A 23,266-nucleotide genomic window follows, 5' to 3' on the forward strand; every position below is an offset into this window, starting at 1 on the left:
AGTGGGGCTGAAGGTGAGGCCTTTGGATAAGACAGAGGTTTCGGATTGGGAGAGAGGTTTGGAGGAAAGGTTAACTAGTGAATTAGGGTGTTGTGGTTCCAGATTGTGTTGATTGGAATTTTGAGGTTTTGGAGGGAGTGGAGCTGGAAGTGGGAGATTGAGTAGATGGGAGAGACTGGGTTTGTGTGCAATGAGAGGAGGTTGAGGTTTGCTGGAAAGGTTGTGAAGGGTGAGTGAGTTGCCTTTCCAGAGGTGGGAAACCAGGAGATTGGATAGTTTTTTGAGGTGGAGGGTGGCATGCTGTTCTAATTAGTAGTATTAGTAGTAAATCATAAATACTATAGTTCTGCCATTTAAAAATGCAGCAAACCGATACTATTTTTCCTTTACACTTACCTGCAGAGTCATTTCTGACAGCATATTTGCCTCAATACATCTGAGGAACATATCATCTTCCATTTTATCAACGGTTTCTCCTTCCTCTTGAAACTTATTTTCATCACTATTCATAATTCTGATGCGGAGAACCAATTTTTCAGCATTATCATCATTAAATATACAGTTCAAATCATCTCCAAAACCAGCATTTATTTTTTCTGCTATCTGTTCCATAGTCAGCTTTTTATCTGTCAAAAAGAAATAAAATTAGTAAGTAATGTACATATGCTGACGTAGTTTGTTACAATCATCAAGAGGTGTCATCAGTTCCTTAATGGGCCACATGATTGGTTTCAAATGCACAGTGTGTGGCACTGCCTCCCAACAGGACTTCTAATTACATTTTACATTGAATTCCCTGTGGAATTAGTTCCTTTCCTAGCTCACATTTATTGAGAATTTCTTAAACTGAGAATGGTTTCATTCCTGCGTCTAGGAAAAGGGTGAGAGGTAGGACGCACAGAATTCCAGACCAATACTCTAGATGTATACGTGGACAAAAATTTCCAGGATTTTCCCCCCGATTTCCCAAGTAACAAAACCCTTTTCCCTGGGTGAAAATATACTATATCTCATGTGAAAGAACATTTTTTCCACGTTAAGTCACTATATACTTTGCCCCGGAGCTGTAAAACTTGCCAATGCTTTCAATGGTACGTTTTATTCACCAACATCGAACTCCTGGTACTTTAGGAGAAAAAAAAAACATGTTTTGGAAAGATATTTGAAGCACGGCGACAGGTGTACTGCATATTTTCATATATTATGAGAGAGTGAATGCAAATTCCACCAAATAGAGCAAGGTAGCTTCCGAAGCAATGAAATCGAGATTGTGATGTGCTTTTGTCAGCCAATCCTAGATCAGCCACATGATCTCACCAGCCAGTGACAGCAGATATTCAGATGTATATTACACAGGCAAGCCACTGCAGACCACTAAGCTGATGTATATGGCTCAATCTCTGTGACTGTAATGCGCCAAACATCTACTCTGAGCCTTATATTGCCCATGACTAGTCATCATCATATTGCTTCCTCATATGTTGCAAATGGCGTGTCTCATCTGGAATAATCAAATACGATTTTAACTTACCTCATTAATTCCACTCTTCAAAACCAGTGTCTCGAACCACTGAACTAGACCTCGTTTAGCACTGTAGAAAAGATAGATGTTTCTTGGTCATAAATAGATTTTTGATGGTTGCCTTTACAAAATGAGCAGAAACCTCTGCCTTTCTTGATGCAGTTTTTAAAAGCATGGCCTTGCTTGAAGCAAAGGAAACAGTATTTACACAACTTCTGAATACTGAGGCACTCCTGTACCTCTAGTATGTTTTGACAGTCATGACATCAGTAACCCTGTTGTGTGCAGAACATGCAATACAGTTCTGAGAGCTACTAATTACTGTATTGCATTTACAGCAAGTCTGTTTAGGTTGTATATTAGGAGCTGAAGCGGAGGGTAGCATATTTGAATTTGGTTGTTCTTGTCCGCAAATCATATGAGCAGTGAGTGGACACTAGAAACTCCATTAACTTTAAAACATTCTTCAAAGAAATTGTCTTTTTACATGGATTAGCCAGCAATGACAAATTTCTTCTGGGAAGATGCGCAGTATATATGGAATTAAGAGTCTGCCATAGGCATTGATGTCTTCCACCAATGATTTCAGTGCTGTATTTTTCGGATACATTCTATGAATGTTAGGTTTTCCAGAGATATGAAATGAATACGCAAATTCACTGCCAAATAATCTAGGTGTGCTTTTTATATTAGAGAGCAAATAATAGTTCTCGTAAAGATTCTTCAGTTGGTCCATAATTTACATTCTTGCCAGTGTCACTTTTCTCCTCGACTTCCATGGCACTACCACACCATGATGCCAAAGCATTAAGCATGCCTCTGCAGTAGGCGGAGGCCTGCATTCACCATCATGCCTTGCTAATATGATATGCTGTGATGACTTACTTTTGCATCTATCTGCATCTACATCAGACAAGGGCTCAAGAGACACTATGTGCTTTCACAGCAACAAGAACATTTATTTATACCAAAGAGAAGGAGTCATACAAAGATATTGTAACGTATAATTCTACTGTGCTGCGAATGCTAGAATATTTTACCTATCTTCTAAGGATTCTTATTTTAGTTGTCCGAGCATTTTTTGTTACATTTTCAGTTGGGCTTTACCAACTTGTTAAAATTCTAGCAGTGCATTTTGAATTAGTTTGATGTCTGGTATCATGCCTACCTGATAAGGACTTCAAACATGGGAACAGTACTCTAAAATTGGTTGTACTAGTGTATTGTATGACCTTACTTTCAAAGATACGTTCTTTCTTCCCAGAACACTTTCAAAAAAATCTAATAATCATACCATTGCATAATGCTTGTAAGTATTACCCCTAAATACTTACACAAAATGATGTGCTCAAGACATTCACCACTAATCTTGTAATCTCATACTGTTTGGTTCTTTCACTTTGTTATACGCATTCGCTTTCATTCATCCATTTTTCAATAGAGCTGCTATTCACACCCGGTTCAAATTTTGTCCAAGTCTTTCTTCAGTTTTTTTACAATTGTCCTGTGACATTACTTTCCGGTAGCTATTAGCAAGAGCTAATTAGTTGCATGTTTCATGGATCATTTTGCACAATAGATCATAATGATGTGGAACAAATAGCTTTAATTTCACATCACGAATTAATTTGTACATATGGTTACATTTTGAACATTCACAAAGTGTTTTTTTTTTCTCTCCTGTGAACATTTTCACAGTGCTGCCGATCCCATTACTGCTAGTGATCTTACAGCCTAATTTACCTGACTGCAAATGATAAATGAGAAAATGCAACTGGTTTCATTAAATAACAAATGATATCAGGTAACATTGCAATTAAATGATGTGGTCGACCAAGAAGATTTTAATTGAAACGATTTGTTTATTCATTCAGTAGCTCTCTGAAATAATTACAAGATGTCGTCATACATAAATTACTTAAATAATTAGTAATAAAATAAATCATACAGTGAAGCCCCAACATACGTATATTTTGAGAGTCCCAACAATTGTTAAAGTACAGGATGGGGCAAATGAAAGTGGCCTGGATGAGGGGGATATGACTGGATGCAAATGTATGCATGTAACCACACTCCATGACGCAGACACGACATGCACACCCGCCATGTTATCCACACCAGTTCAGAGTGTAGTGCACGCCGTCTCGGTTGGAGTGGAGCAGTGCAAAGGGGACATGGTATTCACAGTGGAGCAGCAGGTGTTAGTTGTGGAAAGTTACAAGACAACAAACTCATGGAAACAGTGTGGTCAGTTGTTTACTGAAAAGTTTAGTGATATCAAAGTGCCAGAAAAGCTTGCCATGCAATTCTTAGTCCGAAAATGGCGTCAGGCAGGATCTGCTTTGAACAAGTCGAAAATAATTCTGAAATATGTCTGCATACCAGAAAATGTGGCTACAGTTCACCAGAAAATGCTTCAGAGTCCTACCAAATCAACCCGATGCCTGTCTCAAGAGACCAGCACATTACTTCGATCATGCAGATGAATACTCCACCTTGACCTGCACATGCATCCCTACCAAGTGTCTGTTGTACATGCATAAAAACCAGCAGATGCTCCTCGGTGCCCCCAGTTTTACGAGTGGCCCTTCACTGAGATAACAATGAATGGCTTGGACATGGATTTCTTCTTTATGTCTGATGAAGCCTGGTTTCACCTGACTGGTTACATCTACTCATGGTATCACAGGTTCTGGGCAGCATAGACTCTGCATAACTCCCACGAAACACCACTGCATGATCAGAAAGTTGGGGTATGGTGTCCTCTGTCTGCATGCCATGTTATTGGTTGCACCTTCTTTCATCAGATGCCGATTGAAGCACATTACATTGCCAACATTTTGAAACCATTTGTGGTAGCATTAATGGAGGAGGAAAAGACCTACAGTTACTTCCAACACGATGGGCAACTGCCCATACAGGCGGCCAAACCTTTGAGCACATTAACAGTCTTCACACCCGACAAAGTTGTTAGCAGAAGTCAGTCTGGTCGCAGCCTTGGTTAGCTACCCAGGTCATCTGATCTGTCAGTGTGTAATTATTTTGTGTGGGGAGCCCTTACGTCTAAGGTATCTTGTAACAATCCTCATAGTCTTCAAGAACTGTAACGAAACCTTTCGGATGAAATAGCAGCAATTCCAGCAGTCCAGCTTCGATTTGGCTTCATTGAGTTACTGACCGGGGCCCAAAACAGCCAAGAGGTGAGTGGTGGTCACTTTCAACTTCAGCTAAAGTCATGTTAGTACTGGATTTCCTTTCCTCTGCTGCATTTCTTTGTACCCTGGAACTCTGTTCTCCAGGCCGTTTCCAGCTGGTGGCCGGACCGCCACCACCATGGCCGAAAAATACTTTCTTGCTCTCAAGATTTTAAGATCTTAACTTAGGTGGCTGGGTCTTTCCCAGTTTGTGTGTTATGTTAAAGGGAGAAATGTAAACAAACAACACACAGGCTTAATTTACCTGCAGACAGTATGCAATTATGTTGCAGGACTCACAGGTGAGGAAAACCTTATACGTTGTATTCTGGACGCTGGGAGCCAGTCCACCTATGTTAACAGATCATTGATTGCCAGTCTGAATTTACAAGTGATTGTCACTCGGCCCCTGATGGTTGACCAACTAGAGTCCATGGTTACCATATCTTAGCCACACAGACTCGTCCGTCTGAATTTAAGAGGTACAAAGAATGACGAGCAAATAATTATCAAAGCCTAATCGACACTCCACATTACTTCAGCACCCACTCAACTGTGGCATGAGATGCCATAATTAAGAAATAAGCATGTAACCTACCACCGCCCATTTTACAAATGCACGAATATTTCCACAAATATGCTTCTGGGAGTCTATCAATATTGGTAAACTGTTCATGACAGATTGCTCATGTGAATATCTCCGTCTTAACGTCCTTGAGGTTCAGCTGATTACTTAGCAGAATTAAACCAGGTGCTTCAAAAATCCACACCACCATTAATGTTATTGATCTCGTAGCACGAGAGCCAACGAATTATATCATAAGGAGTTTCTGGAATTTGGAGTAGATGGGTATTAGCTCTGAACACAAACCTTCAATGAGGGAGAGTGATCCCACAATTTTGTAAGAGTTAAATACACTTCGCATTTTCCAGTATGAGCGACAAGTAGTTGTTCTCCCAATAAGTCCATATTCATTCTTCCTAAAAAGTTCCCAAATCCTTTAAGATGATCAGCTACCTTGCAAAAGTGTCTACTAAAACGCAATGACCTACGAGACGTTTACAACACTCAGTCGTTAAAATAGTGAAAAAGCTGTTTTTCCTGGATCTGCTAATTAAGAAGATGCACCACCACTTAATGGTGGTTTAGAAATTGGTCCTAACCTTCAACCCCAAGTAATGGCTGTGCTACCACAATGCCGCCTACGACGTTTCGCCTTTACAGCTAATATCACTAAAGCTTTCCTTCAGCTAGATCTGCACTCCTATGGCAGAGATATCATGAGTTTCCTATGCTATAAGACTCCTGTCAATCCATTCTGACACTGGAAACGACTGTTTACTGTTCCAAATGTCTTCCTTTTGGTCTTACGCAAGTCCCTTTCCACTCTCTGGAAACTGGCAACCACTTACAACTCACAATGCCCCATGGCTGCAGCCTTAATACATGAGGATACGGACATGTATGATGATTCGGCTGGAACCAATGGACAAGATGGATTCGTGTCTGTCTACAATAATGAGATGATCTTGTTGATACAACAAATACAGATCCCATTGTCAAAATGGACAACAAATTCACCATACTCGACAGAAATGTGGAAGACCCAAGAACAAGTTATCAAAAAACTACAGTACTGGGTGTATCATTTCTTGATAAGCTGAGATTCACTTTCATCAAAGTCAAGCTAAAGACAGTTTCTTCCGTAATATGGTTAACAATTAGTTTGCCATCAATAATAATTGTAGTGATTATTTTTCTTCAAATTATGTTTTTGACCATGTTGTCATTTTCACTGCTGAATAATTTTTTGTGCCGAAGATTCCCGTGCAAATCTGATTTGTCAACAATTTTACTGGCTATTTATTGTGGAAGGAAAGTAACATCCATTAACTGACCTGTCATTCTCTTACGATCAAGCTCTATACGGAGTAGCCACGGTGATATCCTAGTAGGGTCAAAGTCTGGCATTTCGTAGTAGATATTTACAAATTCTTGGTCTTCTGCAATGACTGTGTTTTGCGGGTCAGGATCATAATAGATAGCAGTATTTGCAGTCACCTGTAATAAAAAAAGGCATTTAATCAATTAATACCATCATTGCAGATAAATATGAAAATAGTGATGCAAAAAAGTATTTTAACCTTTTTAATGTATGTTACATCTGTTCATACACTTCACCTGTAACTTATTTATTTCACAATAATCTTTCTCATTTATTCCATGAAAATCATGTAACTGGCTTGATGCACTATAGTCAAAAACAATACTGAGGAATAGCTGACTAATACGACAATGGAGTACAAATGAGTAAAGTCAACACTCCCTAAACAGTGGATACATTAAGGCTGAACAAGCGCACAAAGATATTTAACATAGTTGTTCTGCTTATGAAGTTATATTATTAGTTTCCCAGAGTTATGGACCCCAGTTGAGCCACAGGGCTGGGACAAAAGTCATGTACGTTCTTTGAAAAAAAAAAAAAAAAAAAAAAGACATGTCTGATAGCTGGGCTACCAACTTATGATTTCTTGTACTGGCCTACCAAAATCTCATTACCTCCAATATTACGAAAGTGATGTTTTCACCAATTCCTTTGTTAGCTGATGAGCAATTACCAAACAAAGACGCAATCCTCCTACAAGACATCAACACTCACAAAGTAAATGCCTTTCATAAATCATATTTATGTATTTGAAACTTTTTGCTGAGACATACCAAAATTCACAAATTGTCTTGCCTGAGTGCCATCAAAAAGCACTGGCAGATTCCTATTAAGTCATAAAAGTTATAAAGTTTTTTTTTTTCATAATTTTCACCACTTTCATAATTCATGCACCAGCCTAACTAAATTTAAATTGTATTATCGAACAATAAACTCCAGGTGTCTTAATTGTGCCCATCTAGAACTTTGTGTGTCTTCTTTACGGTAAGTAACACACTGTATTTTCCTACATTGTTAAATTGTATTATCTTATTTAAACATTCATTCTTCACCACCGACAGGCTGTTAAACTCCCCTTTCATATTCACAGACTTATTATATACTCACTATAACAAAATCTCAGGTTATAATGGATGATTTCATACCTTCCTCAATGTTGTGTGTTCCAAACGACAAAGAACGTTCTTTGCTTTTTCTGCATCTCTTGCAGCTGCACCTGTTAAGAATACTGTCAATGATGGAGCCTTTGGTTTCTTACTGATGTTAATGATTTCCTTCAATCTTGGTACACCCAGGGTTACATTCTTGGAAGATACACCAGCAAAGTGAAATGTGTTCAGTGTCATTTGTGTGGCTGGTTCTCCAAGTGACTGGGCAGCCAAAGCTCCCACCATTTCACCAGGACTACACTGTGAACATATTACAATCAAATTATCTTATAAAGAGATTAAATACACATAACCCAGTACAAATTCACAAAACTATGGTTCATATTGAACAAGTACACTTTACAATTCTGTAACTTATATTTAGTTATTGTGCTGGCATTACACAAAAACAAATCCTTCAATTTAGATACGAATGGAGGAAGTAGTTCAATATTTCTGAGAAAACAGTAATATTTGAGTTGCATTTAATCACTTTTGGTAACTGTATAGCCCCTTTAAAATAATAATAATAATAATAAACACATTGATTATGTCTGGCTTTGTAGCTTTGCAAGTACTATGGAAGTCAAAGTAATATGCATACAGAGTAATAAGACATTATTTTAGCTTATAGTGGCAATTAACTGTTCTATGCAGCATTTTAGAAGACACAAGCTGGCATTGTCCCCATCATATACCCATTTTAATTCTACAACTACATGAATAGTGATGATGCCTCACATGAAGTATTGTAACTGTGAAGACAGTCAATTTGACCGTGAAGAGACTATGAAGAGACTAAATCGAATACGGAAGTACAGGTAACTGGAATTGAAATGTCAAAAAGTTAAGCTTAAATTTAAAAGAAGATGAACGTGCTGATACTTCATGAAGACAAATTAACAACATCTTTGGGCCTGGAAAATTATTGATGCATTAACATTGTAGCACACTTCCAGGTACAATCTCCTAAATAAATGAAATTGCATGCTTTGTTATTAGTGAAATTAACCGAAACTTGTTGCAGTTACGTAAAAAACTAAAAACAATATTTAATTGCCGACATCCTCTGACAAGTAGCAAGATAGAACAGAGTTAAACAGTTGCCTTAAGTTCAAACTATGTTCCAAATTATTTTTGGAACTGAATGGCAAAGCAGGTGGTTCATTTTTATTCACAAAAAGAAAAAAGAAAAAGAAAAAAAAGAAGAGTACCATCTATGAACTTTTTACTCATTCTTTTTATATGGTACATGGTACATAATGAGACTAGCACAACTTATTAGCCTTGAATAGTGTCTCAGGTAAAAGACTCACTCTCTTGTGAAAAATATCAGGACATTAGTTCGGAAAGGGAGTATCTGTTTAACTTTATCATCAGGAAAAATAGAACAAATGAACATAGGATACCTACAAAATTAAGTAAAATCATGTACACCAAAAAATATTGTGATGGAATGAAACAAATATGGCAAATTTCTGAACAATAGGAAATTGTAAAGTTTGTACTGCTGTTTCATACATACCTGTGCCTGTTGAAATCTTGTCTCTATTTCACCAATTAGCCACTCAAATGCTTCAGTAGATAATCTGTATTCTTCTGAAACACTCTTTGTACAGAGTATAGACCTCACTAAGCACTGAAATAGTAAAGTAGCATTCTCATTTGCTTGTTTACTCAGATGATCCTCTCCTGCTACAATGACACACTTCTTTAAAAGGTCATTAACACCTGAAAAAAATCAACATGATTCATTTTATATGAAGAATTAATTTCCTTTACATAACGTAGTGAAAACTCAATAAGTAAACCAAATAATCTGTTTAGCAAACATTTGCAAAACAGGGGGAAAAAAAAACAAGTAATTGATGATAATGGCAGAGTGATACGTATGAAGGAAAAAAAAATTCTGCTCCAATTTTTGATGTATCTAATTCCATATTTTTCTAAAATATGCAGTGTATGACTTAGTAATTTATAGAAAATCATTATATTAGAAAAATAGGCCGGCAGCCATTGTGGGACCTATATGAAAATAATTCTCTGAATTTGGTAGCAGTCAAAGTAAAGAAAAATTGTTATGACGTAGCATTTGTTTGATAATTTCATTAGCAAATTTCTCCAACAAAATGTGTCTCCACGCTTCAAGATACTGAAATTTAAAGGAAAACACAGGATGACATAAGAAAGTATGTGAAAACAGAAAAGAAAACTAGGAGAAGCACAAAAGGAAGGTTTTCTCAATGTAATTTTAGCTGACTGGTACATGACCTGTTAAACATAAGTTTTCTTTCCAGCAAAGAGGTTACCTGTGATCATTAATAATTTCAAATACTGATTGGCAGAAAAAAATCCAAAAAGCCAACAGAATTCACTAGAACTTGGAAAAAGCTTGAGTCATAACCAAGGAAAAAAAATTATTTCTGCCAGGAAAATTTCTTTCTTACAAGCAAAAGTTATTTTATAAGATATCTTTTTCATAAAAACAAAGTTTTCTACACACATGCATATGACAATGTCAGAATGGGTGTCAGATGTCTTACAATGGAAAGTGATATCATTTTGGAATGTAATACTGGGGCCTGAAAATATAGCACCTATTTTTGGCAAAATCAGAACCAATTTTGGGTGAAAATGGGATTAGTTTTGGCATAAGAAGCTTCTGTGTGTGCAGGGAAACAAGCCTCATCTCTCTCTCTCGTAGGGTACCCAGTCCACACTGTGTTCTGTGTTTGTTTAAGCAGAAATGACATGGTCATAGAGATCGCTGATCTCTTCTGGTATGGCGAGAGTCCTAACTGAATTCTGATGGACCATGATTAGTACCTTCACTCTTTTCAAAATATAAAAACAAGCAACACATAACACAAATCATTTTCCAACACCTACTGCACAACTGCTTTCCGAGGTCTGCAGTGCCGAAAATAAGATAGCTGAGGCCCAAACTTTAGCGGTATTTGACACCACTGCAGTTTGAAACATCCATTACCTACAATAAATTTACAATATTTATATGCAGAAAATAAAGCTATTTCAAATTACCTCTGAAAAAAAATTGTTCATCTGGATGCAATTTGTTATGAAATAGCATTTATAAGATAATTTCAAGTTTTGAGGCAGAATTCACACCTATATTTGCATTGACTGCAAATGTGAATTTTTCTGGTCTTTTTACTGCCACATACAAGAGTGTCAATCTCAAAATATCTGGATCATGATACTGTGTAACAATAGCAGCCATGTATTGTGAGTCAACAAACTTTTGAGGTTGTGCAGCACTCAAAACCACGCCAAAGAAACCACTATGATGTCTGCAGAGTTGCTATGGAGTTCGTACTCCAAAATACCACTAAGAAGTGTAGTGAAGAAATGCATGCCTACCATCAGGCTGCGGTGAGAAAACTCAAGCCAAGAAATGGAGAAAATTATATTACACTGCAAATGGTTCAGAACAAAATAGATGATTTGCACGAAAGGTGTGTCGTCATTTTCTGCAGAGATAAAACCAGATATAAATTTTTAAGTAAACAACAGCCACACTGTCTCTTCAGGAATACCCTCTTCATAACTTTCCTGCACTCATTATTTAAGCACTGTTCTTTGACGTAACAGTAAATGAAAATGCACCTGTAATTTTTTTAACACATTCTTCAATCAGGTGGATGACTGACAAGTTGCAGAGCATCTAATCACACATCTGAGCAAAGTACGGCACAATTAACATAATGCACATGAATAGGAAAAAGAAACCTGTAATGTTTGAATACTCCATTAGTAGCGTAACGCCTGACACAGTCATGTCGATTAAATCTTTGGGCGTAACACTGCAGAGCGATATGAAGTGGGACAAGCATGTAATGGCAGCTGTGGGGAAGGCGTCTTCGGTTCATTGGTAGAATTTTGGGAAGATGTGGTTCATCTGTAAAGGAGACTGCTTATAAAACACTAATACGACCTATTCTTGAGTACTGCTCGAGCGTTTGGGATCCCTATCAAGTCGGATTGAGGGAGGACATAGAAGCAATTCATAGGCGGGCTGCTAGATTTGTTACTGGTAGGTTTGATCATCATGCGAGTGTTACAGAAATGCTTCAGGAACTCGGGTGGGAGTCCCTGGAGGAAAGGAGGCGTTCTTTTCGTGAATCGCTACTGAGGAAATTTAGAGAACCAGCATTTGAGGCTGACTGCAGTACAATTTTACTGTCGCCAACTTACATTTCGCGGAAAGACCACAAAGATAAGAGAGATTGGAACTCGTACAGAGGCATATAGGCAGTCATTTTTCCCTCGTTCTGTTTGGGAGTGGAACAGGGAGAGAAGATGGTAGTTGTGGTATGCGGTACCCTCCACCACGCACCGTATGGTGGATTGCGGAGTATGTATGTAGATGTTTTTTCAAAGACAGCCATTTTTTGCACAGTTGTGGTCTTCTTGTTCCTCAGGGTTTATACTGTGGGATATGCCGAAAGGTTAGATGAATCAGTAAAAACACTCACCAAGTTGATAGTTGACAATGAATCTAGTGCAGGAAACCACTTGGTCAATACTTTACCAAACATACTGACATAAAAATGTCTTGCTTGCAATGATACCAACAACAGAAGTTCTTTGTGATTGTTTGAGTTTGTTGTATAGTGGTGATTCATGTTGCATAACATACATTGTAAAGAAGTTCATACTAGGCTTGGTGAGCTTAGTTTTAAAATAACTTAACTTTTTTTTAGATTCAAAACTTGCAGAGGAAAATTGCTGTGATAAAATTACATTCAATAAAAATGAATAATGAGTTCCAAACGTCTCTGCAATCAATGTGACAACATTCTCACTCTTTTAATCTACAAATGAAACCATTAAAATAAAGTGTTATTCATGAAAAATTAAAATAGAACAAGACATTCCATCTTTTACAAAAATGATCCCAACATAATCAAATACAATAAGTGTAGAAAAAACATTACTTCAATGCTTCATTTAAGGTTGACTTAAGTACATTCTTTGTTTTTGTTTTTACCTTCAATAACTCTGAGTGGACTAAGATCTGTAGGGGCACGTTCATTTATATGGAAAATTTTCTTCACATTCCATATCATACGCTGCAAGTTGCATGGCAACACAACTTTGCTTTCTCCACTTGGGAATATCTGCCTAAGAGCCTCGCGATCTCTGCACAGCTGCTCCCATTCCTTCTCAAGTTCAGATATTACTTCACTGCTGCCCATTAATTCTCGCAGGACATCTTCATGGAATATACGACGCAGGTGCCTATAAAATTAATCAAATGAAAACACTGCAAAGACAGTATAGAGAAGACATATTTCTATCAGATTTATTAGTAAAAAGAACAGCCTCCTCTTATCAACACTAATTGTACTTACTCCTATCCTACAGCATTTTACACAGGCTAAAATGTTCTGTAAACTAAATAATGTTATTAACTAAACAAATTATAAAATATCACATGCCAAGCAAATAAATCTTTTCTTTGGTGAAGAATGTAGTTAAAACTGCAAGGAGACAAAACGTTAATACTTACCTTCTACTATTCTACCTAATAGAAATGTTAGCTCCTTTCTCAGGGAAGATAGTGGGATGATCAGAAAAGGTGAGAAAGATTGAACAGGTCACTCAGAATCTGAATACAATATTTTTTCTACTTTTGATATGCTGCAATAGTATGTGAACACAGGTCTTAAATAATGCCAGGGGGCAAAGATAGCCACTCACCTTACAGTTGAGGCATTAAGTTGCTGAAACACCCCCCCCCCCCCAAAAAAAAAAGTCTCTCTCTCTCTCTCTCTCTCTCTCTCTCTCTCTCTCTCTCTGTGTGTGTGTGTGTGTGTGTGTGTGTGTGTGTGTGTGTGTGTGTAAATGTGGGGGGGGGGGGGGGGGGGGTCACAGTGTGCACACACTCTAATTCTGAAAGAGGACATTGTCAGAAGTCTCAGTTATGTTTTCTGTCTTGTTTATGTGCAAGTTAACTCAATAATATGGTGAGTGGTTATCTTTACTCCTTGCATTATTGGCATTCCACACAGGACTTTCCTGTGTCACAACAACATAGGTATCACTGTAAGTACTCATACATATGGTATTAATAGGTCAGGAAACAAACACTAACTGCCTTAGAAGAGAGTAGACTTTGTTGAAATATGTGTTTGCACTAAAGGTCCACCATTAGGATTATCGAAGTGATAACTATTACTTCAAATCCATAATCTACAAGTTAGGACTGTGGTAAGTATGATTTCATTTAAATCTCATAATCCATCTATTACTGCTTTTGACTAAACCACTGATAAAAAAAATGAAAAGTCCTAACTTGTTTATGACCAGCAAAGAGAATATTTAAAGTATAACATGACTCTAATAATCCAAGAGCATTGCAATTTTTGCAGTTTAAAATTCTGAATGCAAATCAAAACTATTATCACAAAATTCTTGTTTTTAAGGCATTCTGACATACTTCCACATAAAAAAAGTCATATTGGGCAGCAGACAAGGAAGCAGAGCTATCTTACCGTTCATTTGTTGGGTCAAACTTGAACTTCTTTTCGAATGTTTTATTTGAGAGTTTGATGGTTGGGAGATTCTGAAATTCCACAGTCTCGCCACACAACCCATCTTCCCCATAACGCAACTGAATGAGCTGACCCACAGAATTACGTACTGTTCCATCATAATGCACCATTACACTTTCCATAGCCTTTATCAGACGACGCTGGATGTATCCTAATAAAACAACAAAAATCATTAACACACGAAGATTGGTTTGTGATTACAATATTTAATCATGTATGTGCTTTCATAAACTTATTTAAAAAATAACAGCAAGTGAAACATTGTCGATTTTCAGGCAAGAAACAGACTTTTTGACAAACTGCAAAATTACCTGTTTCAGCAGTTTTCACAGCTGTATCAATAAGACCTTCTCGACCACCCATAGCGTGAAAGAAAAATTCTGAGGGTGTGAGACCGGCCAGATATGAGTTTTCAACAAAACCTCTGGATTCAGGACCGTAGTCATCTTTAATAAAATGTGGTAATGTTCGTTTACGAAAACCAAATGGTATTCGCTTTCCTTCAACGTTTTGTTGTCCCACACAAGCAATGACCTGCACATTACAAAGAACAATTACTTCATTTCAGAATGTACGGTTTTCAATCATCATCTGAAAGCATGCAATTAGTGTTACCTGAGAGATGTTGATGTTTGACCCTTTGGAACCTGAAACCACCATAGCTTTTAAGTTATTGTACTCTGTCAGAGACTTCTTGGCAGAACCACCAGTTTTGTCTCGAGCGTCATTCAGTATTCTGTTCACCTATAAATCAGAGAAAATGTAAGTTAAAAAAGAAGATAGTCAATATTTACATATTTTGATGGTTCAATCCTGCATTTCAAAGTGTGAATACATTTTGTAAACCATTGTACGACGACAGTACCTGATTCTCGAAAGTCTGTCGCAGAGTATTACCAGGAGTTGGTTCAAGCTCCATGTTGTGAGCTTTATGAATAACTTCTATTACATCTTCCTTAGCTTTTTTGATCGCTTTCTGGATTTCTGTGTAAGTCTGAGGATCAGCAATGGTGTCTCCAATACCAATTGAGTGACCTATCAAAGTAAAAAAATCAGTGTTTTAAAAGTATGACACAAACAAAATAGTCTAAGACATGCTTTTGACGAGGTGGAAAACTTATACGATAAAGGTAAGACTGCAGCAGACCTAGAATGCTATCAAAATAAGTTCTTGGTCTTGAGTGTTCCACATAAAATATTCATCCTCCATATACAGTAAGTACCTCTTAGCATCTCAATTTGAAATTAGTTTCCTCTATATTTCTGCACTTTCTTTCCTTCTCATTCACTAGAGCCTCTAGGGTGCAAGACAACAAAGCACAAGATTTACTGAGTATTTTTAGTATGTCTCGTTTTCAATTTCTCTTGGGAAAACAGATGAGTAACGCTCTTTCATATTTGAGAAATTCCTATTAGTTGTGGAAAATTGTTTGCAGAAGGTGTATGTTTGGTTTTAGTCCACCTTGTATGTCAATATGTAATATTTGGCACTTCTAAATCATCCTTCAGATGGTAAAATTCAATACAGGGTGGCTGTCAGAAAGCCTCAATGAGAAATGAGTAGTACTTTTCCTTTGTGTAACTGTCATAATAAAATAGTAAATTACAGGAAAAAACTTATATTTTTATCTATTACATGCATCAAACAAAATTTTAACTGCCAAAATAACTGTCACAATTGGAGTGACATAGCTATTAATATTTGATATAAATATTTCAAAATAATCGCTGCTCTTAGATGATACTAAAAACTTCTTTTGCAACGCATAAAAAGAAAAGTATTTGTAACACATTAATGGTACATTTGTGAGTGATGCATTTTAGAGTTTAAATCTCCATCAACAAGTGAACTGGTTCCACTTATTCATGTGGGATCTATATCAAACAGTAGCACTTATAGCTCAACTGTAATGCTTGCATTCAAAATCTTACTATCATCTTCACACTAATATATCACCTTGAGCTATAAGTGTTATTTAAGATAAAGTCTGTTAAACATTCACTAAATAGTTACCTTCCAATAGCAGCCAGTTGTTCACTACAGTCTGAATATTTCCATAAAATTGACCACACACTTCATGACCCAATTCTAGGAAACAAATATGCAGTAGAGAACCAGCTGAGGTTCCCAGTGTTTTCTTACACAGAATGCCCATCACAAGTTCACCATGCTCCACCATTACCTAGGAGGAAAAATCAATTATGTTAAATGAAATTCATGTTTAATTCAGCTGGCTTATCTTCATGTGTGTCCACTGAAGTTTACATTCTCAATTCCGAGGCCATATGTTGCCATATCGAGCAATACTACCAGCAAATTTTGTACCAGGAGTGAAAAGGGAAGGGAGGGGGAGAGGGAGGGGGGAGTGTCATTTCTGCCCTTACGCAAATACTTCTGTCTCACCTTTGTGTCACCTGGAGATATCCATTTGTAGGGCCCATCATCTTCTTCATCAGGATGTGTGGAATGAGTACGAATCATGTTCACGTTACCAGGAATTATGAGAGAAAACAACTGCTTGCCTGCAAAACCGGGAAGTAAATACATTAATTCAACATTTTAAAGCTTAATTTCACTGTCACAGATATATGTAATAGCAACATATGTGAAGATGTGTGGTCATATATTATGGTAAAAATGTAAATTTCATATGGTGTAAACGTAACATTGACTCTTTATTTCACAGTAAACTAAGAACTCTTCATTAGATGACACAAAATAGTGTAGATAAGGGTACAGGAATTCCCATATTAACAAACTGAATCATTATGGAGACTGTACAGCAATTTAAAAGCTGTTAGTTCAACAAAGAACTAAGTATAGTTTCCTTCAAATTTCCCATATGACAAGAGTAGTAATGATAAATTTTCACATGATAAAGTTTCCAAAATAATGCAGCACCTCACACACAGCAAGTATCACATTTAACTCCTCATAAAATTACAAAAATGCACTGAATGATACTATTTCCCCAAGATGTATCACGTGAAAGATTAACTGAACTAGAAACATGATTGACTGTAGAAAAAAATTTGATGTAAATCAAAAATCGTTGTAGTATTTTGTTGTTTACCAATGCACTAAGTTCTGTGCCTATGATAGTTTAGTGTAATTACACTCACTAAATGAAGAAAATTTACTATTCAACAGACCAGACAGTTTTTCATGATATTAAGGCACATACATTTTCAGTTTTGCCATGACATTGCTGTATCTTTCAATTTACATCCCTTATAAAAAAAAAAGCTACAAGTTAACATCGATTGCACAGTTGTGTGTTAATATTTTGTAAAATGAAAAATATCATTAAAAATTCAAGGACTTAAAAACTAGGTGTTTTAAAAACAATGCCTCATACGGAATGCCCACAGAAATGCCTAAATGATAGCAAAACTTTTTAGAAGGTTACTCAGAACACGTAACAATATTACTGTAGCAGACGAGCAAAGATTTCTTATACTACTGACAGATAGAATCCACAACAGAAGGTAACAAAATTTCTCAGTATCTTGCAGTAAGTACTGGGAGATGAAGAAGCTTGCACAGGATAGAGTAGCATGGAGAGCTGCATCAAACCAGTCTCAGGACTGAAGACCACAACAACAACAACATTTTGTGTTTATCCTGCAAACTGCACGGCAGATGGTACTCTAGACCGATACATAATGCATCCTATGAGAACAAGTTAAGGTGGTTATATAGAGACTAATTTTATTACCAGAGAGAAAGGAAGTAATGAAAAGGAAACATATTACAGACTAAGGATAAGTTTATTGTTACCTATAATGCTGGGACTCAACCTACTGCACTGAGAATGATTTGAAAATGCTCACTTTTGTACAGCATTGGTTACTGTAGGAGACAGTGCTCTTCCTGAAGAAGAATGGGAGGTTACCACAGATGTCTCAATAACTATGACATCTCAGGAATGTTGACTGTCAGGAGAGTCCACATTTCATACTTCAGCTGAAACAGTTTATGGTAGTGGTGGCAGAGATGATGATGATGCACCTGCAATACATTTTGTTGTGGCTGTGGAAGAGCTTGATTCTGTTCGTCACTATTCTTCCTCAGTTCAATTAAGTTTTCCCAATGTCAAGCAGTTGTTGCGGTAAATTCTGTCAGCACATTATGTTGGAAGGAATGAGCATACAACTCTTACTGATTTTTTTAAAACAAAGAATAATATTTAATTTTACATGTAATCACATTCATCCCATGACATTAGTTGAATAAAACAACTTTCAAATAAAAATTAGGTTTTCTCTCTGGACACTTTCTTTGAAGCAAAACACCTGTTGGTGATTTTACACACAGACTGAAAATGTGAAGTAGTTTCATTCCTATTAGCCTATTTTACATTCCTAGGAAATGATGAGCTAGTGATTAGATATTATTTATATGACATAAAAATGTCATTTATTATAACTGAGTCAAACTATTTAAGGAAAACACCTATTACGGAAAAATATATATGGACCCTACAGCTTAAGTTATGAGGAGGATATACTGATTTAACTAAAAAATATTAAATAGTGGGCTGTGGTATATGCCAGTATATGCCATAAAGTACAAGTTCACTCAACCCATAAAAACTGTGCCACATTGACCGCTGAATTTCCATACAAGTTTAAATTTCTTGTATACATCAGAATGGGTTCCAAATATATTACTTATATACACTACTGTATAAAGATAAGCCATTGTTTAATGTTGTTACTAAAAATCTCTAGATTTTCTTGACCAATTTACTTCAAATTTTTACATGATACCATAACACAGGCCTGTTGAGGATGCACTAGGCGAACAAAAGTGCTCACGCTCACTTGCACTCACAGTAAAATTGGATGGCGAGACATAATTACATTGTGCAGGGAAGTGCAATCAAGCGTTCAGAGGAACAGAGTTACCGTTAAGTTCGGCGTAGCCTTAGATGCAAACATATTTACTTATGGCGGGCTGCTTAAAATGGAGATTAGCTCTTTTTAAACTGATGAGATGTAGCATGATAGCAGGGTCAGGAATTTCAAAGAGAAGGTCAGACACCAGAACATCAATTTGTAGTATGTTTATGGTATGCATCATGCCTTAATAAGCTTCTGTGCTTCAAAACTATGAACACAATGAAGGGGGAAAAAAATCAGTTTACAACTGCATTACAATACCTTCCAAGCAAAGGGTTACAGACAACTGGAAGGCGAACACTGAAAAGTTGAGGCACAAAAATTAAAGAGAACGACTTGCCTTAATCTTGACAATCTGTTAGAACTTACATACCTACAGTGTAACTGTGGCATACCAAGTTCCATCGAAAAATTAACCTCACAGACTTATTTCCTCAATATAAATTATCATGAATTTACAAGTCTGCAGCTACGATTACATCGACATCTCAATTTACATATTTGTGGGCTGTGGGGCAGGAAGTTGGAGGGGTAGGGGGGGAGAGGCAGGGGAGGAGGGGCATGGAAGAGACAGAAGCAAGGAAGCGCACAGTTATTTATCTTATGACCAGGGCCTGTTGACACTAATAATCAGAAGATATAGTCAACTGAATCTCTTCACTGTGCCTGTCATCCTTATTGTGAGTAACAATTTGTCCTTTCCTTCTATTTTTGTATACTGAGTAAGTTGTGAGGGAAACCAAGAAGAAATTTGGAAACAGATTTAATGTTCAGTGTGAAGAAGTAAAAACTTTTCAGTTTGCCAATGACATGATAATAATGTTGGTGATAGCCAAGTGGAAAAGAACAGAGAGCGTCTTGAAAGAGAGATAAGAAAAACATCAATAAAAGTGAAATAAGGATAATGGAACATAGTCCAAGGATATCAGATGCTAAGGGAATTAGATTATGAAATGGGACACTGAAAATAGCAGATGAGTTCCGTTATTTGGGCAGCCAAATAACTGATGATGGTTGAGGTAGGTAAGAAATAAAATGGAGACTGGCAACAACAAGAAAAACATTTCTGAAAAAGAGTAATTCCTTAACATCTAATACAAATTTAAATATTAGGAAGTCTTTTCTCAAGGTATTTGAGTGCAGCCTTGGATTGAAGTGAAACTTGAACAATAGGCAATTCACACAAGAATATGATAGAAGCTTTTGAAATGTGGTGCGAAGGAAAAATGCTGAAGATTACATGAATAGATCAAGTAACAAGTGAGGTGGTACTGAATCAAACTGAGGAAAAAGTACATTTATGGCACAACTTGGTTAAAGAAGGGACTTTTGGTAGGACATATCCTGAGGCATCAAGGAATAGCGGAAGTGTGGGGGAGGGCAGGTGAGAATTGTAGAGGAAGGATGAAGGCTTGAATACTGTAGGGCATGCCTATGTAAGTATAACGCAGCTCAGCACAAATGCAGAAGGCACTAGGAGAGTTAATATAAATGTACGCTGAAACTTCCTGACAGATTAAAACTGTGTGCCGGACCGAGACTCTAACTCGGGACCTTTGCCTTTCGCGGGGAAGTGCTCTACCAACTGAGCTACCCAAGTACAACTCACACCCCGTCCTCACAGCTTTACTTCTGCCAGTACCTCATCTCCTACTTTCCAAACTTTACAGAAGCTCTCCTGCGAACCTTGCAGAACTAGTACTCCTGAAAGAAAGGATCCTTTCTTTCAGGAGTACTAGTTCTGCAAGGTTCGCAGGAGAGCTTCTGTAAAGTTTGGAAGGTAGGAGACGAGATACTGGCAGAAGTAAAGCTGTGAGGACCGGGCGTGAGTCGTGCTTCGGGAGCTCAGATGGTAGAGCACTTGCCCGTGAAAGGCAAAGGCCCCGAGTTCGAGTCTCGGTCGGGCACACAGTTTTAATCTGCTAGGAAGTTTCAAGGTAAAACTTACTTCAGCGTTACATCCAGATAGTAAGCAACTGCAAAGCCATCAACTCAATCACTTATCATTATAATGGTAAAAGGGAAACATAGTTAAACACTTCAGTATTCCGTATCACTATCTGCTATTATAAAGTTAATCCAGGTAACAAATGAGATAATGTTATTTAACAATTTGTAAAATCACAAACTATTACATTGTCAAATAATTTTTCGTGTTTCCTTCAAGTAGTTTACCCTTTCTTCACTTTGCATTATTTTACATGTTACATAATTAATGTAATGTTTATTTGGATATATTTATTGACTATCCCAGATTAACTCAACCCCCAACATGAAAATTATATGCTTTTTTCAACGGTGATCTCACATAATGATCTCTCTGATTACGGTCAATGAAAGTTTTGTAAAATGTTTAAACACAAAAGCACAGTTTGATAATTTTATTTACTGACCTGTCCAGAGAGGTTTAGGCTTTAGAATGGCTGGTTGTGGCATCTTTCCATCCCAAATTGGAAGAAACATAAGAAGATTCATCATTTGTTCCTGAAAGTTGAATCATGGTAATTTAATTACAGTAATACAAAATCTCACTAAAAGATAAAAAACTCAAAGAACTGAGGTAGTAATTTCAAATATTGCAGGAGAAACTGAAGCAAGATTCAGGTTTAACACTCTGATGGCACTAATATCTTTGGAGATCAATAACTAGTAATTTTCGACAGACATTTGAGAAGAAACTTGCAAGAGGAGGACCAGACATACTGTTTTCAAAATCAGGAAAAACATACTATTTCATGCATAAAGAAATACCAAGTTGGTATCATATGTTCACTTTCTAAACAACCGCAGTGTGGTTACAGTCAAGAATCACTGCTTCAATGTAAGTCGAAATACTACATGTCTCTGGAACAAGAGTCATCTGTTTTCGCTGGCATTTGTAAAGCCATGTGGAAATGAAAGGGATTCATGGTGCAGATGAAACTCCATTGGATAGCAACCTGAAACTTGGAAAATGCTGGCAAGATACAAATAATAGTTGGCATCACAGTTTCTCCTCCCTTTATTGGATAATTTGCATTTCAGGTCTGCTAAAGAAATACTGCTAATGAATTTAACTACTAAGTTGAAATATTAATAACTGTAAGACTGAGAAGTTGAAGATAACATGAATTAAAAAACCTACATGAAGTTATATAGTTAATCACTTATAACAAGTTGACAATATGCTCCGCAAATATAAAAATCATTCAAACTAAATAAAATGTTTCAACAACCTTAGAAACAAACAGTATTATTAAGCATTGATCTACTTGTAGTATTTCTTCAGAAGCTCCTTTCCCGTTATAAAAATGTTTATAAATTCTCATTTTACAATACCTTTTCAAGGAAAACATCTCTCTTTGTCATCTTCCTCACAGCTGTGAGTGTGTCCTGCACAATACCCATAACTGGTTTGTTTGCTTGAGGAGTAATGATCTGCCTAGGAGTGATGTGGAGATTTTCAATCTCTGCTCTTGTCTCCATTGACTGTGGCACATGCAGATTCATTTCATCACCATCGAAATCAGCATTGTATGGTGATGTGCAACTATAAAGAAACAATGATTTTACTTTTTCGGACTCTGAGGAAATAGAACTCAACAATAAACACCAAATTAGATACCTAATGCAGACACCTTAAGCCAATATGTCACACATTATACAGGATAGTCAGAAACGCTTGTGGGGATATTGCAGGGCTGGTTGTACTGAGACTGAAATGTTAAGAAAAAAATTTGATACGTGCACTGTTTCTGAGTTATTCAGCGCTGAAGTTGGCAGATCAGGTCGTTGTGCATTCAAGTTTCAGTTAACCAAACAAAGTACTTCTTGGTCAACACTGCCTATGGTAGGCTGCTTGAATGTGAGCACGACACCCCACTGGCTAATTTTAATGCTAAATAACAAGGAACCAGTGCAATGTGTTGAATTTTTTTCTTAACATTTGTGTGTCTGTACGATCTGACCTGCAACATCACTACAAGTGTTTCAG

General features: G+C 36.9%; 1 protein-coding gene across 1 annotated transcript in view; it reads right to left on the bottom strand.

Moving 5' to 3' along the window:
- Window positions 1–23,266, bottom strand: part of LOC124774702 (DNA-directed RNA polymerase II subunit RPB1) — a 44,041-nt gene that overhangs the window by 13,597 nt on the left and 7,178 nt on the right. Inside the window, exons 9-21 of the mRNA XM_047249502.1 lie at window positions 22,612–22,822; window positions 21,687–21,777; window positions 16,793–16,911; window positions 16,403–16,571; window positions 15,254–15,423; window positions 15,004–15,132; window positions 14,700–14,922; window positions 14,329–14,539; window positions 12,822–13,072; window positions 9,336–9,541; window positions 7,808–8,071; window positions 6,616–6,778; window positions 397–626 (exon numbers count right to left, since the gene is read on the bottom strand). Of these exons, the coding sequence (XP_047105458.1) occupies window positions 397–626; window positions 6,616–6,778; window positions 7,808–8,071; window positions 9,336–9,541; window positions 12,822–13,072; window positions 14,329–14,539; window positions 14,700–14,922; window positions 15,004–15,132; window positions 15,254–15,423; window positions 16,403–16,571; window positions 16,793–16,911; window positions 21,687–21,777; window positions 22,612–22,822 (2,437 nt within the window). The remainder of the gene's footprint in view (window positions 1–396; window positions 627–6,615; window positions 6,779–7,807; window positions 8,072–9,335; window positions 9,542–12,821; window positions 13,073–14,328; window positions 14,540–14,699; window positions 14,923–15,003; window positions 15,133–15,253; window positions 15,424–16,402; window positions 16,572–16,792; window positions 16,912–21,686; window positions 21,778–22,611; window positions 22,823–23,266) is intronic.

This window comes from Schistocerca piceifrons, chromosome 2 (genome assembly GCF_021461385.2).
Source record: "Schistocerca piceifrons isolate TAMUIC-IGC-003096 chromosome 2, iqSchPice1.1, whole genome shotgun sequence".
NCBI classification, from domain to species: Eukaryota; Metazoa; Arthropoda; class Insecta; order Orthoptera; family Acrididae; genus Schistocerca; species Schistocerca piceifrons.